The sequence below is a fragment of the Macrobrachium rosenbergii genome, chromosome 8 (assembly GCF_040412425.1).
Source record: "Macrobrachium rosenbergii isolate ZJJX-2024 chromosome 8, ASM4041242v1, whole genome shotgun sequence".
Taxonomy (NCBI): domain Eukaryota; kingdom Metazoa; phylum Arthropoda; class Malacostraca; order Decapoda; family Palaemonidae; genus Macrobrachium; species Macrobrachium rosenbergii.
In genome coordinates this window covers 72,135,857-72,163,587 of record NC_089748.1, presented here as the reverse complement: position 1 = coordinate 72,163,587, position 27,731 = coordinate 72,135,857, and the positions used below count along the sequence as shown (strand labels likewise).

The window sequence follows — 27,731 nt, the reverse complement described above, 5'->3', positions numbered from 1 at the left end:
ATACTTAAAACCCTTCTAAAAACACTTAGAACTGCCCATTTTGATAGTTTAAATACAAGAAAACCCCTCTAAAAATGCTTATACCTGAGTATTTTAATAGTTTTATCACAAAAAGTGCATTTATTCATGAAAATTATATGAAAATACAGTAAGTAGTTAATATTTCTCAGTGATAAGTACCGCGAATGGGCGAATTTTCCGTGAATAATGGCTAGATATGTTCCACAGAGAAACCCGCGAATCATGAGAACGCGAATACTGGGATTTACTGTACATATACGGTATAGTAATTATTAATATCAGCTAATTCTGGGGGTTCATGCAGATTGACTTATGATAATTCAATACAAAGGGAAACTGAATAACAAAGAAGAATTAGCTCAGTATACACCATGATATGTCATATACATATACAGTAGCTTAGCCTACATTATACCGTAGTGTATATTCACATACTAATATCGTATTATGCAAACAGCAACATAACAAATATGCATCTTTTCCATGGATCTTTTAAAATGTTATGCTTTACTTTACTGTATCCAATAATATTGTTTATATTCTTAAATTGCCTTTGTATTATAAATTGTGATCATACCGATCAATGTTTCGGTTTGGAAATCAGTTACACGGTACGTTTGTTTCGCGGTATTTAACTCAGTTCAGAGCACTTTTCTTCCTTCTAGTTAGCGTAAATGAATCTCGAGATACTTTATTTATATGGGCAAGGATATTTTTCGTTATAAGAAGTGTTTTCAAGTCGAAATATAACTTAAGTACATCTGGTTGTGAAATTAATTTAGCTATTTTTTTTTAAATTAATAGATGACGTTGGCTGTTTGGGGGCAAGTTTGTTTTGTGCAAAAAAAAAAAAAATTCAAGATTCCGTTCGCTATTTTCACTTGATTCCATCATAATACAAGCTTTACGTATTCATCTTTTATCGGTGTGAAAACAGCAGTAATGTGTTCTCTAATGCCCTGTAGTTTTGATTAAAATACTTTCTCTCCAATTTTATTTATGGTCGAGTTTCATCCATGTTGCCGATGCATGATAATTCATAGTCATTAGCTTGAACATTGTTTTCTCAGCTTTAGCTACAACTTGCAACTTAAATTTAGCAGTATACAGGCAGTCCCCGGCTTACAACCTTCCGAGGTTACAATGCTTTTCAAATATATTTATCAGAAATTATTTCCCAGTTTACGACGCATGTTCCAGGGTTACGACGCGTGGTACGCCGATCCGACAGAAGAAATATGGCTCAAAAACGGCAGAATAATCAAAATTTGGAGTTTTTTTTTTATGAAAAACTCAGTAAAAATGGAGTTTACATCGTTTTCAATACACCCAAAGCAATAACAGTAAGGTTTTCTTAGGATTTTTGATGATTTTCAACGATTTTTCAGTTTACGATGCGGCGTAAAAATGGAACCCCCATCGTAAACCAGGGACTACCTGTATTTCCTTGCTGGTCTTTTATCCATAGCGGATAAGGGTATAATGTAAAATATATCAGTCCTATTGTACTTAACCCTTAAACGCCGAGCCTCTATTTACAAAAACGTCTCCCATATGCTGGCGGCGTTCAGGAGTTAGCGCCGAAGCGGAAAAAAAGTTTTTTTCAAAAAATCACAGCACGCTTAGTTTTTAAGATTAAGAGTTCATTTTTGGCTCCTTTTTTGTCATTGCCTGAAGTTTAGTATGCAACCATCAGAAATGAAAAAAAATATCATTATCATATATAAATATTGAAATATATGACAGCGCAAAAAAAATGTTCTTATATAATTTTATACAAATCGCGCTATGAGCAAAACGGTTAAAGCTAACAGGTTATTTTTTTTTCTTTGTATTGTACACTAAATTGCAATGATTTTGGTTTATAACAAATTGTAAAACGATCAAAGCAACACGGAGAAAATATTATCACAAAATGATGCATGAATTCATAACTCGTGGACGTAAAAAAATGTTTTTTTCAAAAATTCACCATAAATCGAAATATTGTGCTAGAGACTTCCCGTTTGTTGAAAAATGAAGCTAATTGATTGGATATTACTAGACTGTAAGTGTTTTAGCTTACAATTGCAGTTTTCGACCATTTCGGTCGAGTTAAATTTGACCGAAAATAGAATTTTTTTATTTATCGTGATTTATATGAAAATATTTCAAAACTGATAAAAGCTACAACCATGAGTTATTTTCTGTTGTATTGTACATGAAATTGCGCACATTTTCATATATAAAAGTTTATGTAACGACTAATATAAAGCGGTGCAAACATTACGACAGCGTGTGAAAAGAATTTTGAGATGTTCGGCCAAGTTACCATGCGGACGTAAGGAAAATGTTTTTAAAAAGTTCACTATAAATCGAAATATTGTGCTAGAGACTTCCAATTTATTGCAAAATGAAGGTAAATGATTGAATATTACTAGAATGTTAGAGTTTTAGCTTACAATTGCGTTTTTGACCATTTTGGTCGAGTTAAAGTTGACGAAGGTTGAAATTTTGGCAGATATCGTGATTTATGTGAAAATATTTCAAAACTGATAAAAGCTACAACCATGAGCCATTTTCTGTTGTATTCTACATGAAATTGCACATTTTCATATAAAGTTTATGTAACAACTAATGTAAAACGATGCAAACATTCTGACGTGTGAAAGAATTTATGAGATGTTCGGCCCAAGTTACGCAGGCGAAGGAAAGTTTTTTTTTTTTTTTTTTTTTAGAAATTCACCATAAATCGAAATATTGTGCTAGAGACTTCCAGTTTGTTGCAAAATGAAGGTAAATGATTGAATATTACTAGAATGTAAGATTTTTAGCTTATAATTGTTTTTTACCATTTCAGATTCGAGTTAAAGTTGACCGAAGGTTGAAATTTTGGTAGTTATCGTGATTTATATGAAAATATTTCAAAACTGATAAAAGCTACAACCATGAGTTATTTTCTGTTGTATTCTACATGAAATTGCGCACATTTCCATATATAAAACTTTATGTAACGACTAATATAAAACGGTGCAAACACAACGACAACGTGATGAAAGAATTTCTGGCACGGACGTAAGGAAAAAGTTTTTCAAAAATTCACCATAAATCGAAATATTGTGTTAGAGACTTCCAGTTTGTTGCAAAATGAAGGTAAATGATTGAATATTACTAGAATGTAAGAGTTTTAGCTTACAATTGCATTTTTCGACCATTTCGATCGAGTCAAAGTTGACGAAGGTTGAAATTTTTGTAGTCGGCGTCGGTACGTCCACTCGGCACCCAACAGACAATTTTAGTCGACGTATGATACATCCAGTCAGCGTTTAAGGGTTAATGTCATTTGTAACATATGTACAGTAATTGTTTACTAAAAAGTTAAGTATACTACCTTATGATGGTTGAAACACAAGCAAAATGGCTGTTGTTACCAGATTCGGGTATAAGCAGATAACAGTTTCTTGTTCGGTTGTTTATGGCTGTAAGCATTTATGCAAGAGTATGACGTTACTAACAATATATAATGTTGCTAACAATATTTTTTTCATTCTCCTTTGCTTTTTTAACTAGAAGATGGGATAAAGAGATGGAGGAAAAGAAGTTGGTTTATTGTAGTTTGGTCTCTCTCGCTGCCTGATTGTACGCTGCTGTCTGCTCCCGCGTGAAATTTAAAAATATCTAAATATTTTCGTATCAGTATTAATTGCTTACCCCATCACAAAATCGAATTATCGTAACTCGAGCACTACCTGGGTACCTGAGTATCTTGTTTTATCACAAAAAGTGCAATTAGTCATGAAAATATGGAAGTACAGTAATTAGTGAATATTTCTCAGTGAAAAATACCATGAATGGGTGAATTTTCCACAAATAATGTGTATATGTTCCATAGAGAAATCCATGAATCGCAAATAGGGGGGGTTTACTGTAATCTCAAAACAAGGGGTTGACCTTCAGTAACTATCAAAATTTCATGAAGGGAGCAGATATCTCTCAATGATGAATTGGTACAGAGGCCTTTTTATTTGGAAATGACAATAATAGTAGTAGACCTCAACTTTCAGATAGTTCCTTTAGTGACAGTAGTGAATATGGTGACGTTTAATATATAGTAGTTATAGACAAACGTACCTTAAGTACTTTTTTGACTTCAGGTTTTATCAGAAATGATCATGAATGAAAGGAAATGACAGGAGGAAGCACACTGGTCAAGTACCAGATGTGGTGTGAGTAAACAAAGAAAACATGATCAAATTTGCGAATGGAAGACCAATGAAGATTCAGTTTGTAAAAGTTGGTGCTCTGAGATTTGTATTGGAGATAAATTCACATTTTCTACAGAATGCCAAGTCCATGTTTGATTTTTTTTTTTTCTCTGAGGTTTATCCACATGAAATTTTTGGCTGACAGAAAGCATTCAAGGTTTGTAATAAAAATTTTCAAACAATAACAAAAATGGTGTTACCTTACACATGCTTGGAGAGATATCACACTGAAATAAATTACTAATAAAAGGTACACAATTCGGTATTTGAATAATTACCTACGTATTTGCATTTTTTACCAATTTACTATAATAAAACATCATTATGTAATAGTACAGGCAGTCCCCGGTTTACGATGGGTTTCTGTTTTTACGCCGCGTCGTAAACCGAAAAATCGTCAAAAATCCTAAGAAAATCTTACTTTTAATGCTTTGGGTGTATTGAAAACAATGTAAACTACATTTTTATTGAGTTTATCAAAAAAAACCCAAATTTTAATTATTCTGCCGTTTTGGAGCCATATTTCTTCCATCGGATCAGCGTACGACACGTCGTAACCCTGGAACTTGCGTCGTAAACTTGGAAATAATTTCTGATAAATATATTTGAAAAGAGTCGTAACCTCGGAACGTCATAAGCCAGAGCAGTGGTAAACCGGGGACTGCCTGTATATTGCAATATTATAACGGTAATAAAAATAACAAATTATTGAAGTACAAATATAAAAGGTAGAAAAGTAGTCAGTTATATGATTAGCAAGACACTGATCTCGTCACTAGTGGTGACAGCAGGCTTTCAGCAAAAGGGTTAATGTTTACCATTGGTTTTGGTTATATGTAATACATACCTTAGCCAGTTTTCAGTTAAAAGGATATTTGGTAATTCATGTCCTGATTCGTTGGCATTTCTTTCAGCTTCGACAGACGAGGACCGGGATGATGACTTCAGAGCACCGTTATACAAAAATGTCGAAATTAATGGCATCACTGTGCGTATGAAATGGTGCGTGACATGCCACTTTTATCGGCCCCCACGTTGCTCACATTGTTCCGTCTGTAATCATTGTATCGAGGTATGTCATGTGTTACATTATTTTCACAAGTACTTTATACATTTTAGTTTAAAATGATCAAGTTTTATACTTTTTATTTTCAAAAGTACTTTACACATTTTACTTTAAAATTATCAACTTTTATACTTTTTATTTGTCTTTGGTACACAGTTTCATCGTGAAAGGCTTTTCTAACAGCTATTGAATATTACTTTACTGAATACATATTTGTTGTATTATACTTACCATATGAACCATATGAGATGAGTATAGTATGTAGCATTTCTTGTTATATACTATATTACTGATTCATTGATGCTGTATTCATCTTAGTAATCTAAAATTATTTTCTCCTAATTACAGACATTTGACCATCACTGTCCATGGGTAAACAACTGTATTGGCCGACGGAACTATCGCTATTTTTTTATGTTCCTTGTTTCACTTTCTGTCCATATGATATCTATTTTCACATTTTCTTTAATTCATGTGCTGGATAGAAAGGACCACCTTACTGAACCCAGGACCATTATAAGGTAAGAACCATTGATATTTTAACACCTTTAAACTAGCTGTATATGAGGTCATACTCAAGAGTATGATGAACTTCTAAATTAGTTTTTTAGTTAAAGTAATAGTGTCAACATGTGCAGTAACAAAGAATGCCACTTAGGGAGGTGGGTGTAATAGGAGGTTTTTGATCCATTATTGTGTTGACTCAACGGTGCAAGTTTTGGAATAAGTCTGCAACAGGTAAAGGAGTAAAAATGTTTATGACGCACCATTTGTTCAAAACTGCTAAGATGTTAATTACTGTATATTTCAGCATATGAGATAACCTTTAAATCCTAAAATTCACCCCTAAAAATTGGGGGTTGTCTTACACTACCATTCTACAAATCAAACCATGAATTCTAAGTTTTGTTTATCAGTAGGCCAGCCTCGGCCTGGGTGTGATAACCACCGACATACATGAAAAGATTCACGTTGTGAAGTAAACTGATAATAAAGGTAATAAAGCCATTTTTTACCTTTTATATTATTGGCATATCTTCATAATAATAGCCTATTCGAGGAATAATTCCTTATCAGTGAAATCAACTTTTATCTATGCGAGGCCAGCTGACAAAATGTAAACAAGTTATGGTTGCGCTCACAGTAGCAGTTTGTCTTTCAGTAACCTTTCAGAAATTTTAATGGTAGTGTAATTACGGTAGTAATAACATTTAGGATAACATACTATTCATTTCTCATTAAAATTCATTATCATTTTAGTGGTAAATAACTGTTTCGAACAATTTAGTCATACAAACGATGGTTATCATACATTATCCTATTGTTTGTGATTGGCAATGAAACATAAACATAATAAAACCAGTTTTACCTTATATATTATTGTCAATGTAAACATAATAAAACCAGCTTTACCTTATATATTATTGTCATTTCTTCATAATAAATAGCCTATTTGAGGAATAATTCCATATCGATAAAATTAACTTTATGCGAGGCCAGCTGAACAAAATATAAACATCGAGTTATGGTTGCACTCACAGCAACCTTTATCTTTCGGTAACCTTTCAGAAATTTTAATGGTAGTGTAATTACAGTAGTAATAGCATTTAGGATAACATAGTATTAATTTCTCACTAAAAATTCAATTTAGTGGTAAATAACTGTTTAGAACAATTCAGTCATATGAACAATAATTATCGTATTGTTGTATGTGGTTGGCGATGAAAGGTAAATGTAATAAAACCATTTTTACCTTAGATTGTATATTATTGGCATATCTTCATAATAAATAGTTTATTTGAGGAATAATTCCATATCAGTGAAATCAACTTTTATCTATGCGAGACCAGCTGACAAAATGTAAACATCAAGTTATGGTTGCGCTCACAGCAACATTAGTCTTTCTGTAACCTTATAGAAATTTTAATGGTAGTGTAGTTATGGTAGTAATAACATTTAGGATAACATAACATTCATTATTCATTAAAAATTAATTATATTGGTGGTAAATAACTGTTTAGAATAATTCAGTCATATGAACAATAATTATGTACGATAGTTATTTACATTAACACATTGTTAGAAGTTGTTTGTGTTTGGTGATGAGATGTAAATAAAACAGTGTTTCCCTTCTAGGCAACGTGTAGGAAAAACATGATATAGAATCGGCTTTGTTATTTCGTTTATTTTGAATTTCTATGGATACAGTAAGAACAGCATTTTTAATAACATCATCTTTACATAACCAATATTTCATAAGATACTTGTTGTTGCAAAAGCTAGCCTATACACCGATGGTTTTGCAATTTAGCAGTTGTCTTGTGCTACATATATGAGATAAATTCGTGGAAATTTGCTTAATTTTTTACCATCTTATCTAAAGGTCGTCATACACGGAAATATATGGTATATATTGCTTTCTGTGAAGCAGACTCCCAGCTGTTCAAACTTGTACTGATCAGAATGAAAAAATCCTCACTGTCCATGCCCAGAACTCTTATGATGCCTAATCGTTCATCTGTCTTCCATGTGACTTAGCTCCCAGGATTCTGATTAACAGTAATTAAAAAAGTCTACAACCTAGATGGCTAGGTTGCATTCATAAAACAAGGCTTTGATTATATAAGTAGATATGCTGCTTATATAATTAAATGGGCTAGATTTATCACTATAAACAGAACAGCTAAAAATTTAGCTCAAGAATTGCTAAAAATGGTGAGTGGTAATATTGCATACATGTTGCTTTACTAAAGTTTTGCCAAGTACTTTTTGAGAATAAAACAAGTTGCCAGAATTCTCTTGTCTCAGTCCAAAATTGAAGGTAGTTAAAAAATTAATGTAACTTTGTTTTTCTTGAAGTAATAAAAGATAGAAAACTAGTGACTTATGACAGTCCAGAAATGTGTGCATTAAGAAGGAAGGAAGGAAGAATAGAAGATGAAGCAAACAGAAATGTGGATGCTGAGGTGGGATTTGGGGATCTCGTTGCCCGAGAGGTTGGAACAATATAAAATTAGAAGCGAGGGGCGGTAAAGATTACCATGAGCATGTGCTAAGTGAGGAGGAGGGTGAAGAGGGTTTGGGTAAAACCTGTTAGGGGTTGAAGATGAAGAAGAGGCAAAGAATTAGGTAATGAGCCATTGTCACAAAGCATATTTTCTGCCTAGGTAAAATAATTAAAACAAAATGATATAATGAGAATAATAACCTTACCAAACAAAACCATTATTTAAAGTCTGAACTATACAGTGATGAGACAAATACACTGATAATCATGTAGACAGCTAGACACCATTTATCTTACGCAGTGAACTTTGAAAGCCATGTTATAAAGAAATGGGTCATTTTACCTTTTAAAAATACTTGATAAAAATAAAAAGGAAAATTTTGTGGCTGTTGGGCATACAGTAGAACCTTGGTTCTCGACGCTAATTCGTTCCAGAAGAAGTGTCGAGATTCTATTTTGTCGAATTCTGAGTTAATTTCTTCCATAAGAAATAACTGAAAATGGATTAATCCATTCCTGACCACCAGTCATTACCCCAACCTTGCCTTTTTATACAAAACTTTACACAAATTACAATTAAATAGGTTCAGAGTTGAATAACTTACCGTATCAGAAGCACTTTTTACATTTTTAAATGCATACTGTATCAAAAAAGTTGGCCTATGACCAATGCAGCTGTATTACCGATGATATACCGAGAGCCATAGGCTAGGCTAAGTAGCCTTATAGGCACTACCAGAATGTACTGTAACAGGTACATATGAAAACTGTTTTAATAATGATAACATTGAAAAACAAGCCATATTATCACATGAAATTAATAATACAGTATTTATAAACTGAATGACTGTATGTCTGTTATCATAAAATTAAGAAAAATTTCCAAAATTACGTCGGAACTCGGCAGCCTCAGAATGTTTATGTAATTAGTACCGCGATACACCACCAGGGCGGCGCTCTGGTTTGTTTATATCTGCCACAGGCTGCCGAGTTCCGACGTAATTTCGGAAATTTTCTTAATTTTATGATAACAGACATACAGTATTTCGGTTTATAAATGCTGTATTATTAATTTCATGTGATAATATGGCTTGTTTTTTCAACAGCAGCAGCAGCAGCAGCATGTGTGGGCTTTAAATGCTTTTAAATAAGCATGGGAAGAACGCCACCAACAAACGCCAACTAAGCGGCAGCCGCTTGAAACTCTGTTTTCTACAAACATCATATGATTCATCGGGTCGGATTCTGGTTTGTTGTTTGAACTCCAACGCAAAATTTACTCAACATTTTGTGTTGAAATCCGATTATTTCGAGTTCTAGTACAGTTGAGGACCGGGGTTCTACTGTATTTTCAAAATTTCTTAGTAATGTAAAATGCCATTGTTCTTACTGGGATAAAAATGCTCTTGCTGTTTACATGTGGAGTCCTCGTACTGCATGTGCGCTCGACACTCAAGAGGACATGTTACTGACCAAGACTACTCTGCACCTTCAACAAGGCTTTTGGGAAGTCAGGCCTCATTCGTGAGATCATGGCTTTCGGGAGGTAACCGTGGCATTGACCTAGCTACCGTTCTTGTGGCTGGAGGCAGTAGAGGATGCTGCTCCGTAGGTGAGACAAATAATGAGATTGCTGAGGTAAGACAATAATGAGGTTGGCGGGGTCACAGCTTTCTGGCAGTGTCTTGTCTGAGGTGAACATATTGGTCTGGAACCAATGGGTTCCCTGGCAAATAACTGGTTGGAGAAGCGCTCCCCCCCCCCTTCCCCCTCATTGCCAAGGCAATGGAGATACTCTGACTGGGAGGAAGCCCCAAAGGCTTGGTAATATCTCCCTGTATGGGTTCAAGCAATAAGTCATCTGCTTCAGCATATAGAGGCCAGTAACATGGAGTTGATGGCAATAGCAGCCATGCAGAGAGTCTCTTGGATGACCCAGTGCCAAGGTGCCATCCTCAAACTGGTCAAGAAGTTGCCTGCTGTAGAATGGCCCAGAATATGGAACCTAGTTCCACTGGCAGGAAGGGCACTTGCCTTCCTGACATATCAAATTTCCCACATGTTGATGAACATAGTTCTGAGTTTTTCTGGCACTGGTGGTGAGACAGGTGTCTAATGAGAGCTGGCTCAGCCTGAGAAACACCCCCATCATCGATTTAGCTACCTACTTCCCCAAGTGGCAATGGAGACAGCCATCAGCATACAGAGAGAGGTCTCGAGGGATAACCTCCTGTCCCAGGCAACCACCTCTAATCAAGTCCAAGGCTGTTAAGCTGCTCCACCCAGGGCCCCTATCCAAATCGTGGCACCAATGTCTGCCACCTGGAGAGGATCCCAATAGAGTAAACAGACACAGGCAGGGGATGACTCTGACATTCATGAAGGAAGTAGAGGGTCCACAACCGTTTTCTTTCCCCCACACCTCCCAACCCAGGGAGAGAAGTAGAGTGGGGATGAGAGGAGGCTGAAGGTGAGACAGCAACAAACACCCATGCTATGATCTGCTGTGTATAGGGATGGTGCCTAGAATGGTATTGGGAGACCTGGCAGGGGAGTGAGTGGTACCAGTCCTGAAAACTGGATACAGTGTCTTTTCATGGAGCAGAGTGAAAATTTTCCTAGCCTAACCCTTCCGAAAATGCTTCAATTATGCGATCCTCCCATCTGTTCACGTTGTTCTTCTTTCACTATACAATCCAGCTTATGACAACAAAAACCGCAAAACAGACTTACAAACCAAAATTACCAACCTAACCTTCAGAGAGCTCTCTCTACCGTACTACAATCTGTTCAACTCTGCCGCCCAAGTTTGTTTTACATTGTGCTCCCTCCCACCATTTTCATCCTATGACGTCACAACAAGAACAGATACTTTTTAAACATAAAGAATGCTTTGCTATAAAAACATGTAATAAAATTAAACGTGCTTTTTGTACATTTTGTAACGCCCATACCATTTCACTAACGTAGAAAATAAAAATAAAATAATGACTAACCTATAAAACTAACATATAATCACACTTATCTCCTTCTCCCTCCCCTCTAGCCACTTCTTATCCTAATCCCCTCTAATCTCCATTATTCTCCAATTCTTTACCCTCTGCATAATTTCTAATACTTTCTCCTGAAACTCCAGCTTTGATCAATACATAAGCTAATTGATGCTTTCCTTTTATCCATCTCACCTCACTTATCTCTCCAGATTCTATTGTTTATCTTATTGCTACAATATCAATTTTTAATCTCTTACTACTCACTCCAGTACTTGGTTTTATTGCAGTCATTAGGGTTTTACTATCAGTTTTAACCAGTGCTTCTAATTTTCTACCTCCTGCTATCTCTTCCCACAAATGTTTGAAATATATCAATCCTTCTATGGCCTCCCCCACACTCAGAGCTTCTGCTTCAGTGGTGGACTTTGCTACTCTTCTGGATTTTTGGGATTTCCACCATATGGGACTTCTCTTACCATCTGTCAATGATATCACATAACCTACTTGAGTATGACCATCTTCAATATTCCTGAATGAAGCATCTGCATAGGCTTCCCAATAAATCTTTTCTTCTTCTAACTCACTTATTATTGTTTCTCCCATTATGCTCTTAGTTTTTCTCACAATTTTAATCAGCTTTCTCATATCTTGAGTCATTCCTTCTTTAAAAGCTTCACTCAGTTCACTAACATCAAATGATATTTCTGGCATGGTATGTAGCGATACCCAATTCAGCTGTCCTACCACTGATCTATACTCTGTTAACTTCTTTTGTCCTAATACTCTATTACCTGTAAATCTTCTAACTTCTGGTTCTCTTATAGAATTTATATACTGCCACTTATTAAGGCAAATTCCATATCCTTATGCTGTACTATTACTCCTATATACTGGTACTTAAAACTTTTGCTTTCTTGTTCTCCTACTTTCAATTTCCCTTTCAGTTTCTCAATTGTTTTCTTTAAAAATCCTTCAGTTCCTCCATAGCAAAAATCACATACATGTATACATAAAATACAATTCAATTTATTGTCTTTCCTCCAAAAGAATATATTAGGTTCTAATCTACTCTTCATGCCTTTAAGCTCCTCCACCACTTTTACCACCTTACAATACCATGCCTTTGCTGCATCCTTGAGCACATAAACAGTTTTCTTCAGTATCCATAATTGACTCCAAACATCTTCACTAGGTGGTTTTAAATATACCTCTCATATTTCATCACCATGTAGATAGGCAGTGTTTACATCTAACATACAACAATTCTAATCTTTCAGTTTTATTACTCTCAAAAAAAATTTTAAAACTTCGCCATTGCATGTAGGAGCATCTTTTTCCCATTCGGCCATTTCTTCTTCAAAACATCTAGCTACCAATCTTGCTTTACATATCCTTTCCCCCCTTTTACCTTTTCAGTTACTATCCATCTTGTAGATATAGCTTTTTGTCCAGTGTCATTTACCTCCGTATACCTTGTTTTCTCTCCAACTTTGCAGTTCTTTTTCGTTAGCTTCAATTACACTTCTATTTTCAAATCCTAGCAAAACCCCTTCATCTTCTATTTTTTGTACATGGCTATAATCTCTTAAGTTAACCCATCCCTTGTCACCTGACTGTGAGTCTTCTACATTGTACGAATCAGCCCAAGGTTTGTTTGATCTTTTTCCTGCAAGACTCAATATAGTCCACTCTTCTACTTGTCCTTTATTTTTTTTTATAGCTCTAACTCTATTTCCCTTTCTGAATTTGGGTATCTCTTCTATTAACTCATCTTCTATTACCTCACTTTCTTCTATTACTGCACTTTCCCCTTCATCTTCCAGTGTTTCCCCTGCCAAAACTCTTTCTATAATGTCTTCTATATCTGCATTCCTTCTCCAGCCCATCATCTCCTTTCCTTCCTGCCCATCTAAATTCCCTTCTTTTGATGCAAGGGATTCATCCTTCACAGTGTGTGTTTTGTCTGTTTTAGATATCTTCTCTTTTTCTGGTGATAGTCTTTGAATCCTATTAACATGTATTCTAGCTACTTCTCTTAGAGAATCCCCATGTTTAACCACTACTCGTTTACCTGATACTCCCACTACCTGAGCAAGTCCTCTCCATTCATTTTAATTTTCTCTCTTATAGAATACCTTGTCTCCCACCACTGCTTCTTCAAATTTATGTTCTCTGACATTTTTGTTTAAAGCAATTCTTATTTTATTACAAGACTCATTTTTGATAAACACTTCTCTGCCCTTATGCATTGCATTCAATGTATCCCTTACTATGCTTTCTTCCATACCTTTCTCTCTACTTGCAGGACTTGAAATTTCTTCTCCCATTAAATTAGGTAAAGAAGGGTTTTTCCTAAATACTAATTGGTTAGGGGAGAAACCACCATTATTTATTAAGCACTTCCTAGCACTCACTACCCATCTTAATGCTGTGGACCAGTCCACTTCCGCATCATCTTTCATCTTTCTTAAGCTTTCTTTGATTATACCTACTGTCTTTTCACACAGTCCATTACTCCATGGAGATTCAGATGCTGTGGCTAATACTTTAATGTTCCATCTTTCTGCCATCCTCCTTACTTTTTCATTTTGAAATTCTCCCCCATTGTCTGATAATATTTTAGAAGTTGCCCCAAATATAGTAAACCACCCGTCAAAAAGTGTCTTTATAATAGTTCCTGGTTTCTTGTCTTTTATCCAAAAAGCCTGACAATACCTTGTTGCCATATCTATCATTACCAAGAACTTTCTCTCTTCTATCTCTCCCACATCCATTGCTACAACTTCATTAAATGCCTTACTCCAAGGAAATCCACTACTGGTTTAGCTGGGTTTCTTTTATATCTTTTACATACCTCACAACTTGCGACAAGTCTGTTAGTAACTTTTTTATTTCCTCTTTTTCCTTCTCTCTCAAACCATCACTCCACTGTGCTGCTTCTGTTAGCTTCCATATTTTATCTCCACTTCTGTGACCAAATTGTAGCTTTAACTTCATCATTGCACCTTTAATTTCCCAGACTCTTTCCCTTCCATCCCTCCAGTAACAATTCGTCTTCTACCTTCCTCCTCAAAATTGGTATTCTGAAGTGGCCATGTTTGTCTTCTCGTAACTTTATCTTCATTTCCTGTAACACTTCTATTTTAACATAATTCTCTTTTAAATTTATGGTCATACCCATTTTACTCAAGATTTTCTTACCTATTAACCATGGTACATCACCCTGCAAAATTTCTGTCTTCGAATAAAACTTTTTTGTTTTTCAATATCACTGGTATTTCCATTACTCCTTTCAACTTGTATGATGACTCACCAAAATTAAATACTTTATTAGACTCTTTCTTAGTATCATTCATTCTCCTCAACTCTTCCTGATTCAAACCCAAGACAGTGAGTGCTAGTCACAATTCCTCACAAACTGTTGACTTACATCCTGTCTCTAAAATTGCATAAGCCCCTTCCCAAGATTCTTCCTCTGTTTTACTAACTTCTCCTATACAATCTCTAGCCCAATGCCATTCCAATTTGCATATTGCACACAGCGTTACTTTCCCTTCTCTATCTAAAGGATTTCTTCCACCTGTACCTCGATTCACCTTTCCCCGATATCTTTGGCTTTTCCTCCCTTTTCCAAAACTTGCACAGCCTTCTGATCCCAACCATTCCCCCTCCTCTTTATTCCCTGATCCCTCAGATATTCTTTTCATTATTTGTGACACTGTTTTATATTCCAGTTTTCTTGACCACAAGCTGCTAATACCATTTGTTTTTGATTTTCTGTGAGATTCGATTGTTGTAGTGCATGAAAACCTTTTGCTTCCCTTCAAGCATGCTTTTCCCTATTGCTCTACTACACTCTGACTTTTCATACCTAATTATAAAATCTCATCTTTTCACTAGATTCTCTTTGTATTTTAAAATAATTTTTCATTTAACTGTAATTTTCTATTATCGTATCTTTTAGATACACTTCTTCTAGTTTGGATAGGATTATATTTGAATTCTCTTTATCCTTAAGTTCATCTCTGTCTGTTCCTTCTGTTACTTCTAAAGCTTTTCCTTTTAAGCTCATTCTTATCTCTATCCCCGGATACAGTATTTCACTTCTTCTCCACACACCACAAGCCAATCTTCAACTTGTCCTCTCCGTCCTTTATAATTGCCTTGTGTCCCGCTAAATCTCGGACAGTCTCTTTTCCATTTCATCTTCCAAAGTTTACCGTAAGATCTGTCCATTTTTAACCAACCACGCTCTCCTACCACTTGAAAATTTTCCTAGGCTAACCCGTCCGAAAATGCTTCAATTATGCGATCCACCCACCTGTTCATGTTGTTCTTCTTTCACTATACAATCCAACTTACGACAACAAAAACCACAAAACAGACTTACAAACCAAAATTACCGACCTAACCTTCAGAGAGCTCTCTCTACCGTACTACAGTCTGTTCAACTCTGCCGCCCGCGTTTGTTTACATTTTGCTCCCTCCCGCCATTTTCGACCTATGGCGTCACAACAAGAACAGATACATTTTAAACATAAAGAATGCTTTGCTATAAAAACATCTTATAGAAATTAAACGTGCTTTTTATACATTTTGTAACGCCCATACCATTTCACTAACGCAGAAAATAAAAATAAAATAATTACTAATTTATAAAACTAACATATAATCACAGATATCCCCCTTCTCCCTGGAACAAAATCTCTTCCTGTCTTACAAGGTCAGCTCTGCCAAGGACACCAGCCTTTTGACAGAGATTAGGATGTTGGTGAAGATCATGCAGTTTCCTTCCGTGGGTTTCTGCAGTGTTCTCTTCTAGGATTGTGTATCCTCCCCTTTCTAGTGGAGCAGGCTTTGGGAGGATGGAGACCTTTTATAGACCTTCCAGCACTGAGCAGTTACATCCTTCATCCACTGTTCACCATAGAAATGGCCCATTTAGTTTTGTACTCCATCAGGAAGGGAGACTGCAGGATCTCAATTGATCTTCAGGATGCCCATCTGCATGTCCAAGTCTTCCACAATTCCTAGAAATAACTACAGTTCATGACCCTAAAGCCCTCTGTTTTCGACTGGCGACTGCCCCAAAGGTATTCACAAGGGAATAAGACTGCGGAGATACATGGATGACTGGCTGATCATTGCCTCATTGAGAGACAGATTAATAAGGAACAGGGGCAGACTACTGAATCTGTGCCTGGAAATAGACATAATAAATTGGATAAGATTGGACGTAGTCCAGTTGGGGGAGGTCAAGCACATGGGAATGACAATAGCTATGGTGGTGGTGAAGGCCTACCCCACTCCCATGATGATAAATCTAAGAGCTGTTTAACAGGAATCCTAGTGTACAGGATACAAGCAGCCTGGCAGTGTGATTGGGGGCAAGAAGCCATCTATAGTCCTTTTCAGTGGTGGTTAAAGAGCCCTGGACAAAACTCGAGAAACTGCTGAGCCACCCATCCCCCTCAGCAGAGAAGTGAGAGATGACTGGGGGTGGTGGTTGGAGGACAACACTCTGTAGAAGGGCAATACCTTTAGCATCCCAACCCCAGAACAGTTGGTATTCTCAGATGCCTCACACAAGGGGCGGGTGGAGTACACCTAAATGGCGAGTTGGTTTCGGGGTCTTGGGAGAGAGAGACAGGAAGGGCACACATCAATATCCTGGAAATGACAGCAGTATGGAGGACCCTTCTTTACTTGCAAAAAGAGTTGAGGATCACTCTGTGATCATGATGAGCAACAACACCAGCATAGTAGCCTACATTTACAAATGGGGGCACCATCTCTCATGACCTGTGCTTGGTGGTGTCCACGGCTTGTGTCTCATGGCACTGAGAATGCAAGACTGGGCAAAGGCTGGTGCAGACAGATATATTCTTGGAAAAGGGAAAATACTGATGGCCCAGTTAAACAGAAGGGACCAGGTAGTCGGAATGGAACTGTCCCTACACCAGGGAGTAGCAGAAAAGTTATTCAGAATGTGGGACAGACCAGTGATATACCTGTTTGCCACAAGGATGAACGGCAGTAATGCAAGGCAATTCCAACACCCATAGGATAACATGGGTGTGTATGCCTTCCTCAGCCAGCTGAGAAAGTTGATCAGCAAGTTCATGACTCAACCTGCAGATGATATTGATAGCTCCCCCAGTGGCTGCTTGAAGAGTGGTGTGCAGACCTACTAGTGCGACTAGTCGAGGTTCCAGGACAACTTCCAGACTGGCCAACACTCCTAGTACAGCTCAATGTCCGGAGGTACCACCAGTCAATACATTCCCTCCACCTACGTGGATGGAGGCTATCCAGCATCTACTAAGAGAGAGAGGTTTTTTAGAGCAAAAGCAAAGGAGATGGCAGGCATAATCTGCTCATCCTCCACAATTGTGTATCAGGAAAAATGGACACACTACTATGATTGCTACTGCTGAAGGGCCCATTCTCCACTCTTGACCTTTCCTCAAGGAGTAGCAGACTTTTTGGTGGACCTGAGACAGAAGAAAGGCCTGTCAATCTTGGCAGTGAAAGGGTATAGGGTGGCCTTGCACAGGTCTTCAGACTAAGGGGGGATGAACTTAAAGATTTGTGGGAGATATGCATGTTGATGAGTTTTGAGCAGTCATGCCTACCAAGGAAGTGAGACTGTTAGAATGGGACATTTCAGAAGTGCTGGAGAGCCTGAGAGGCCCCTATACGAGCTCCTGTGAGAGGCATCAGACAGAGAGCTAACTGAAAGCATTCTTCCTATAGGCCCCACCACCAGCCAAGACTTTTGGGGAGTTATCTGGCCTGTCATATTTAGTGTCGCTCTTGGAAGGATAGAAATCATTATTGTTTTTCTTTGTGCCAGAACTTATAGCAAAGATACAGAGTCCAGCAGTGCCAGACCTGAGGTTTGAGAAGTTCTTCATTCCTTCTTTCCATGACTTTGTGGGCAGTGAGCATGAAGAGATGGTGTTATGTCCTGTCAGAGCTGTCAAATACTATCGAAGGCGGGCAAAGGGCCTCAAGCCGACAGCAGGAAACTATGCAAGAGTATAAAAAAAAGGTCTCTAGGATCATGATCTCCTCCTGGTTAAGGGAGGCAGTAGCGAGGGCTTATAGACCAACCTGAAGGGCTAGAGCCCTCAGGCTATAGTGAAAGTTCACAATGCCAGGAGCAGAAGCCCCTCTGTCACCTTCTAGAAGAACCACTCTTCCTTTTAAGTAATTAAGGCAGTGGTCTGGGAGTGACAGCCCACCTTCATATCCTATCTTAGAGACGTAGCCCAAAAGTCCCTTGATATGTTCATGCTGTGGATCTAGTGGTAGCTGCGCAGCAGTTAGTTTGATAGAGGACCAGGAAGGAACAAGGTGAGTGACCTAAGGTTGAAACGGTGTGTTAGAGGACGAGACAGTAGATCACGCTTGGCAAACCCCTTATTCGTAAAGCCGTGGGCCATGGACCACAGAGAAATTACCTTGATCATCCAGAGGACTTACAACCCATTGGGGCCTCCCAGCCCCTCAAGAGTGAAAGGAGGTACAGGGCAGGACAGAGATGTGGAATGGTAACTATGGTTAATCACCTTGGGAGCCACAAGGAATTACTACTTCCCTCCTAAGACGCAAGTCTTCATATATGAAAAACAAAGCATTTTTATCCTTGTAATAACAGATGAAAAATTTAAAAAGTAATTTGTATTTTTCCTAGGTATATAAATTGTACCCTTTCATATGTGAGGATACCTACCTCTACCACCCTGCTCTTTACTGATCACAGAAGGACATTCCAATGGGCCAGAGGCACCAATGGGAAACATGGTTTAACGAGAGGAGGGCATCGTGCCTTAGGCCTACCTACATTATTTTTTTTTCCTCAGTCAGAACACTGCTGTCTAGTTCATGTGTAATAGGAGGACTACTGTGCATGCGAAATGCGGCAGTTAGTATCCCTAGGAAAAATACGAATTAATTTTAAAATTTGTCATTTTTTAACTTTTTATTTCCTAACCTGAATTGTACCTTTCCTAAAGAGGTCTCCTCAACCATACATTGAATTAAAGAAATAAAATTTTCCAACTCTCGCATCCTCTTGTTATTATATACAACAAATATTTAATGCAGAAATACCCAGCTTTTCACCAAGGCTTTTGAAGTCAAGCTCTGAGGAGTGAACTGTCACATGTTGCCAGTGATATGTAGGTGTTGTGGAATTAGTGAGCAGCTTTCAGTTATGGTGCAATAACTTTTATGTTTCTATCCATACTCTTTCTATTTCATCACCTAATTTGTTTTAAAATTTTGTCTCTAAATTTAAATTATATATTTATTACAAACAAGTGCTGTACAGTATGTAGGTGGCTTTTGTATGATTTAATTCCTTTATTTTTGAGTGGCAGTCCAATTAAACCATTAAATCCATGATGTAATGGGTCATTATCCAGTCAGGAACTTAACCCAGTTGCATTGTGATTGTTGCCCATGAGGAACTTAACCCAGTTGCATTGTGATTGTTGCCCATGAGGAACTTAACCCAGTTGCATTGTGATTGTTGCCCATGTAAGTAATGTCTTTTTTAAACCATTTTCTTTTTCATGTCATCTCCCATTTATGGTCTTAAAAATATTTTTATCCAAGTATTTTGTATTTGTTCCTGTGTCATTATAAATAGATTTGAATGAGGATTAGTTCATCCTGGTTTTCACTTATTTTGTCTCTGTTGTGGTTGAGATTATCTTAAGGAAAACTGGCTCATTTATATGCGCAGTGCCATGACATTCAAGTAGAAAACATAACCCAACAGTACAAAATTATTGCCTCACCAAACACTTTCTTACCTGATTGGATGTGTTTGGTACTGATTTCTGTAATACTCCATACAGATTTACAAATGACCCTGCTGAACCTACAATTGTAAGGTGAGATATATGCAAGATCACCTTAGATACCATTTGTAATTATTGTATGTGTATCATGTACTTTATATAGTGCTATATTTGGTAGCTTTGGTAAAAATATGGTACATGCAGGTTGAATATTAGGTAGTTAAAAACTTTTTTTTTTCTTTTAATCAGTTACCTATGATCCTGCTTCACAGATGCCTAATACTTTAAAATTGAAGGTCATTTATTATTATTATTATTATTATTATTATTATTATTATTATTATTATTATTATGTAGACTAGTGTTGAGCCATTTGTACTTGATCGTTGGTTTGGTTCCCTTAAAACCTTTGTTGAATAATTTGGTTGTGTTGAGTGGTAGACATTACCTGTAGTCGGACTAGTTTATTGACTTAGTTTTTGTAAATTTTGTATTCCCCTTTGATATTGACTCAATTAAGACATTAGGACAATATATATTTTCATTTTGGAGCTCGTTTATCTGGATATTGAGTTAGGTATAGATTAAAAACAAATTAATTACTGCTGGCTGTGTGCTTTGTTTTTAAGATATACAGCATTCCATACCATATATTAATACAGCAGTAGCTTGTTAACTTGATTGATAGGAAAACTTGATGTGTATCAGGCACTGTCGATCATCCTGTCAGTAAAAGGTGATATACTTCTATTAAGGTAAAAGAATGGGAAAGTATAAATAAATCAGTATCTTTCATGATTCTTTTGTTTAAAATATTTTGCTTGTCTTATCAAGTTTTACTTCTCCAGTAGGTTTAAAAAGTCAGATTTCACTATAAGTTAAAAGTAGAATTTTTGTAATTGGTTAGGTTTGTTTGTTTTTCTTTTTATGTTGGTTATTAGCAGGATTATACAAAAAATACTGCATGTTGATATACACAACAGTTTCCTTAAATGTGACCAGTCTGACAGCAGGCAGTTATACATTAGGAGATAGGAATGTGGTTCTTGGATTAAGATGACCTCTTTTTGGCGGTTAGGTTGCACAGATTTTTCCAGATATTTAAGGGTCACCATTTTATAGAATGTGGTAACCATTTTGTGACTGATAACCAATAAAATTTTGGGAGTTATGGGAATGTAAATTTTGACGGGGCTCTACAGTCTCGGAAGACTTATGTTAAATTGATTGTATTGTGGTAGCAGAACTTTCCCTCTGTCCAGTATACTAGCCTAATAATGTATTGTGGTAGCAGGACTTTCTCTCTGTCCAGTATACAAGCCTAATAAGGATAGCAGCCCAGTATGGAAAAGGAAACTGAAAAGTAAAGAATAAACTGTGAATGAGAAATTATGAAGAAAATCACGAGATAAATAACAGAAAATAGCATAAAAGAGTAAAATAAGACACATAAGTAACTAATGATTTGAGATTTCTTTAGTCTGCTCAGCATAAAAGCATTTGTATTAAATTTGAACTTCTGAAGATCCAGTGATTCAACTACAGAATTAGGAAGGTCATTCCACAGCTTGGTCGTAACAGGGATAAAACTAAAAGGTAGTCAGAATTAGTAAGTATGTGGTGCAACATGCACAATGAGCTAATTGAATTATGGAGCCAGAGCCAGAGATTAATATCAAAATTAGGTGTCAGTTTTTTTTTTAGTGAAAGGTCATAGATTTATTCTGAAATTTGTACTTTTCCCATTTTTCTCATTTCATATTATGTCTTATACTAGACATTAAAATACTGGCTGCTGTTTAAGTAGGTTTGTAAATCAATTTTAGGATTATGATTTTTCCACTTAGAATGCTCCACACCTAGCGACCATTTCGCTCTTTCATGTCAAGTACTAAACAAGAGGGCAGCAATACTTGTCAGCTAAGTTATCAGACCCTCCTCCCACATTTGAAGGTGTGAGATTATTTTCTGTATTTCTTTAGATAGAGATGAAGATCTTCAAATTTGAAATAATGTAGACATTTCATTGTTTTAATTTTTACCTTTTGTACAGTAGTTTTGGGTGATTTTGAGTTTTTCAAGTTAGCAGCTACACTTTAAAAGTAGTCTCTACGCACTGAATAGGAATGTAATTTATCATTTATTAATTGTTGAAGATAATGAAAAGTTCATTTTTTATACAAATTACTTGCATTTTGAAGAATAATAGATCTTAAAGAAAGACGAACAGATAACTTTATGAAAGTATTCAAATTGAGACAAAATAATAATAATGTAAAACATCACAGGATTGGCACCTAGATGTTGAGCCTTGGACTAGAGGAAGAAAGGAATTATTGCTTCCTGGCATTTAAAGGTCAATTTATTATGGATAAGGATACTATTATCATCTTTTTTTTGATTGGTAAAGTCTGATTGAAGATCATAGTGTAATGAGGTGGAGTAATTGTGATAAAAGAATCTTCAAAATTACCTAAAAAGCCTCTTAAATATTTTTCAGAATGTTAACTAGTATTCCCAGTTACAAATATCGATGTAATTTTTTACATCATTCATTTGCTAGATTAGGATAAGTATGAATATGCTGATTTTATTGATTGATATATGTAATACAGAAGACCTCAGTGGTTAAAATCAGTTGCCCCTTGATTGGAATGGATTCACGGTGTTTTTCACTATTGTCATGAAAGTCAGACTACATGAGAATATTCAGCTTTCATAAAAAAAATTCTGATTGGCAAAAGAGATTTGAAGGAGGTAAATTAAGAGTTTAGTTTTAAAAAGTATGGTCTGTATTGTAACAACAGTAATTGACTTATACTGTAGTCTCCCTTGTGGTAACTGTAGGCAACGTGATTTTTTATGTGATTGTAAGATAGTCATCATCTTTTTGTAAGGTTTTCTAAGAATACATCTATGGTGAAGAATTTTTAGTTTTAAAATTTTGCTAAACTGGTTTTCCTGAGATTAAATAAACTTGGAGTGACTTCTTATTCCAGTATGGTTGTTATGGGTGTCATTGCGCTGCTCTTCATCCCCATCCTTGGTCTTACTGGGTTCCACATGGTCTTGGTAAGTCGAGGAAGAACAACCAATGAACAAGTCACTGGCAAGTTCAGAGGAGGTTATAACCCATTTTCTCGAGGCTGCTGTCGCAACTGCTGCTATATTCTCTGTGGGCCTCAGTATCCAAGGTAAGATCTTTCCACATGTTTATTTTTCTCACCTATTCATGGATTTCTATATGGAACTTATATACACATTATTCAAGGAAAATTCGCCCATTCACGGTATTTTTCGCTGACAAATATTCACTAATTACTGTATTTTCATATAATTTTCATGACTAAATGCACTTTTTGTGATAAAACTATTAAAATACTCAGGTATAAGCATTTTTAGAGGGTTTTTTTTTGGTTTGAACTATCAAAATAGGCAGTTCTAAGTGTTTTTAGAGGGGTTTCAAGTATTTGTGGGTTTTAGCTATTCATGAAGGCATCGTGCTTACCCCATATAAAAATGGGAAAAAGGCACGTTAAAATGAGGAAGAAGGGGGCGTGTGGTATGCATTCCCTGTGAATACGGGGGCTTTACTGTACATGCTGACCATAGACTTGAAGAATGCATACTTAATATTTGATATTGAATGATGATTACAATTTAAAAGTTCTGTTGAAGTCAGTGGCATTGCTTGCAGATACTATCTTCTTATCAAGACTTTGAATCATTCTCTACTTTTTCTTTTTCTCCCCTGGCAAGCTTCTCAGGAATAAGGAAAAATCATTCAGGATTCTTTCCATTTACCATTTACTTCTTCTTTTACTAGTCAACGGACCGTTTCTCCATCTCTCATGGCGGCTTCAGCAGGACTGGATTATAAATCATCATAAATGGTTTTTATTACTGCATGTGGATTTTTGAACTTCAAACATGGTATCAATGGGGTGCTAAATTTTATTGGTTGGCAAGTCTCATTCTCTCACTGGCCATTTGGGCAGCAAATGGGCATTACTGGCACTCTGTAGGACACATCCTATGCTGAGTCTTGCATCAAAGGGCTTGGGCAAGGGCTTGATTTCTGTCCCTGGTTGATAGAGTCTTCATTTGCTTCATTGTTGATAGTCATGGCCAGCAGTGTTCTGTTGCTTGTCTCTCCCTTCGGATTCTCACTGATGTCCTCTGTTTTCCTTGAAGAAGGGAGGATTAAGTCCATGTCCCTTAGTATATTTGACACAGGCTGTTATTGGTTTATACTCACAGCTTTTTCTATTTGTAATCTGTGGAACCAGGCTTCTATGCATGACAATGGGCCTTTCTAATAATTCTTCTATAGTGTGGTCTTGGTTGTCTACGTAGTGCTGAAATATTGCGCCTTTGGTTGCTGTGAGCTTGCATCGCTTATGTAGAATAGTGGTGTGACCTATGTAGTAGTGTGGATTGGTGCCTTAATGCCCACAGGGGGTGCTCTAACACTGACAGATGCCCTGTGGTACCGCATATATGAGACATGCAATTACGCACTATTTCACATGGAAAGCTTCTCACTTAGAGCTCAAATATGTTAGGCAGCTCCTAACTAATAACAGATAGAACAGTAATTTAATAGGTTGCATATGAAAACAGTTGGATGTGTATGCTAGCACACCATTGACAATGCCTACCTCACCCAGAAACCTCTTACTGTATTATAAAGCAGCATATCAAAGCCAGTTCAAGGATGAGGTCAAGGCTGTGAAAAGAATGTGTAATTGACAGCGGTACGACACCTACAAACCCTGGCAAGAGGATTTCCTTTCGTGTCTAATGCCACCCGAACCTAGTCAGCACCCTCGTAATGTGAAATAGCAAGACCCCCCTGTAGAGAGATGTGAGAGTCGACCAACTTAGTATACAAATTTAAATGTACCAAAGGGACATGGTAAGCCCTCAGCATTTACTACTTGGGTTGCTCCACTACTACTCTAGGTAAGAGTGCAAGCTCACTGCAATCAAAGGGCAATATTTCGACACTACATAGATGATCAGGACTGTAAGCCAACACTAGAAGAATTATTAGAAAGCACAGAGATCGTGCATAGAGAAGCCCAGTTCTACAGATTACAAATAGCGATAAATATGCAGAGGATCAAGGACTTTATCCTCCCTTCTTGAAGGAAACCACGAAACATCCATGAAAATCTGAAGGGAGACATGACCAGCAGAATATCCTTGGACCCGACTACCGACAACGAATCAAATCAAGACCATCGGCCAGAGACAGGAATCACACCCTTGCCCGCACCCTTGGGTGCAAGCCTCAGCATAGGACACGTCCTACAGAGCGCCAGGAATGCCCATGCCGCTGCCCAGACAGCCAACGAGCCAACCAATAGAAAAACCAGTGCCCCAATGACGTCATGTTTGAAATTCAAACGTCCGCATGCAGTAATAAAAACCACGTACAGTAAACCTCGTAATTGCGGGAATGCGTACCACACACACGCGTGAATAGCTAAAATTCTCGAATACTTGAAACCCTTCTAAAAACACTTAGAACTGCCTATTTTGATAGTTCAAACACACAAAAAAAACTCTAAAAATGCTTATACAGGTATTATCCTACTTACAATAGGGTTAGGTTCCGAAAAACCCATCGTTTGTTGGAAAAAATATTTCTCAGATATAGCGTAGCCTACACTAGGGTATTCAGTACCATGTTTACATATATGGTAGCGTAGCCTACACTATTTATTAAAGTATACTCTATACATATATGGTACAGTAATTATTAATATCAGCTAATTCTGGAGGTTCATGCAGATTGACTTACGATAATGCAACACGAAGAGAAATTTAATAACAAACAAGAATTAGCTTACCCTACACTATGGTATATCGTATACATAGACAGTAGCCTAGCCTACATTATACTGTACCCTATATTCACATATTAATATTGTGTTATACAACATCAGCATAATGAATATTTATCTTTTCCATGGCTCTTTTAAAATGTTATGGTTTACTTCAGTGTATCCAGTAATATTGTATATATTCTTATATTGCTTTTGTATTATAAACTGCGATCATAGTGATCAATGTATTGGTTTGGAAATCGATTACGCTGTAAGTTTATTTCGCCATTGTTTATAGTTAGCATAAATTAATCTCTAGATACTTTATTTATATGGGGCAAGGTTATTTTTTGTTATACGAAGTGTTTTTAAGTCAAAATATAACCAATACATCTCGTTGTGAAATTAATTTAGCTATTTTTTTTTCATTAATAGATGACGTTGGCTGTTTCGGGGCATGTGTGTTTTGTGTAAAAAAATCAAGATTCCGTTCGCTGTTTTCACTTGATTTCATCATAATATGAGCTTTACATATTTATCTTTTATTGGAGTGAAAACAGCAGTAATATGTGTTCTTTCATGCCCAGTAGTTTTGATTAAAATACTTCCTCTCCAATTTGTAACATAACTATGGTACAGGTATTGCCCTAGTTACAGTGGGGTTAGGTTCCAAAAAAAATTTATCTCAGATATCGCCTAACCCACACTAGGGTATTCAGCACCATCTATACATATATGGTAGCCTAGCCTACACTACACAGTATACTCTATACATATACGATATAGTAATTATTAGTGTCAGCTAATTCTGCAGGTTCAATGCAGATTGACTTATGAAAATTCAGTATAAAGAGAAATTGAATAACAAACAAGGTTTAGCCTACACTATGGTATATCGTATACCCACGGTAGCCTAGCCTACGTTATACTGTACTCTATATTTGTATATTAAAACATCGTATTATACAAAAATCAGCATAACGAATGTGCATCTTTTCCTTAAAAAGTTATGCTTTTACTACACTGTATCCAATAATATTGTATATATTCTCATATTGCTTTTGTATTATAAATTGTGATCATACCGATCAACATTTTGGTTTATTTTGCCACATTTAACTCATTTCAGAGCGCTTTTCTTGTTTCTAGTTAGCGTAATTGAATTCTCTGGCTACTTTATTTATATGGGACAAGGATATTTTTCGTTATACGAAGTGTTTTTAAGTCGAAATATAACTTAAATATGTCTCGTTGTGAAATTAATTTAGCTGTTTGTTTCGTTAATAGGTGACGCTGGCAGTGAGCCGTTTGGGAGCATGTTTGTTTTGAGTATAAAAAAGAATAAGATTCCGTTAGCTATTTTCTCTTTATTTCATCATAATACGAGCTTTACGTATTTATCTTTTATCGGCGTGAAAACACCAGTAATGTGTGTTCTTTCATGCCCAGTAGTCTTGATTAGAATACTTCTCTCCAATTTTATTTAAGGTTGAGTTTCATCCATGTCGCCAATGCACGATAATTTATAGTCATTAGCAGCTTGAACATTGTTTTCTCAGCTTCAGCTACAACTTGCAGCTTAAATTTAGCAGTATATTTCCGTACCGATCTTTTCTCCAAAACGAATAAGGGTATAATGTAAAAATATATCAGTCCTATTGTACTTAACGTCATTTGTAACATAACTACGGCGGTTGAAATACAAGCGAAAATTAAAAGATGGAATAAAGAGATTGAAGAAAAGAAGTTGGTC

At 36.5% G+C, this 27,731-nt stretch overlaps 1 protein-coding gene across 1 annotated transcript in view; it reads left to right on the top strand.

Annotated features, from left to right (window-relative positions):
• The window catches only part of Zdhhc8 (zinc finger DHHC-type containing 8), a 158,439-nt gene that overhangs the window by 31,648 nt on the left and 99,060 nt on the right, over positions 1 to 27,731 (top strand). The window contains 4 exon segments of the mRNA XM_067108001.1: positions 5,180 to 5,337; positions 5,680 to 5,852; positions 20,202 to 20,237; positions 23,144 to 23,338. Of these exon segments, the coding sequence (XP_066964102.1) occupies positions 5,180 to 5,337; positions 5,680 to 5,852; positions 20,202 to 20,237; positions 23,144 to 23,338 (562 nt within the window).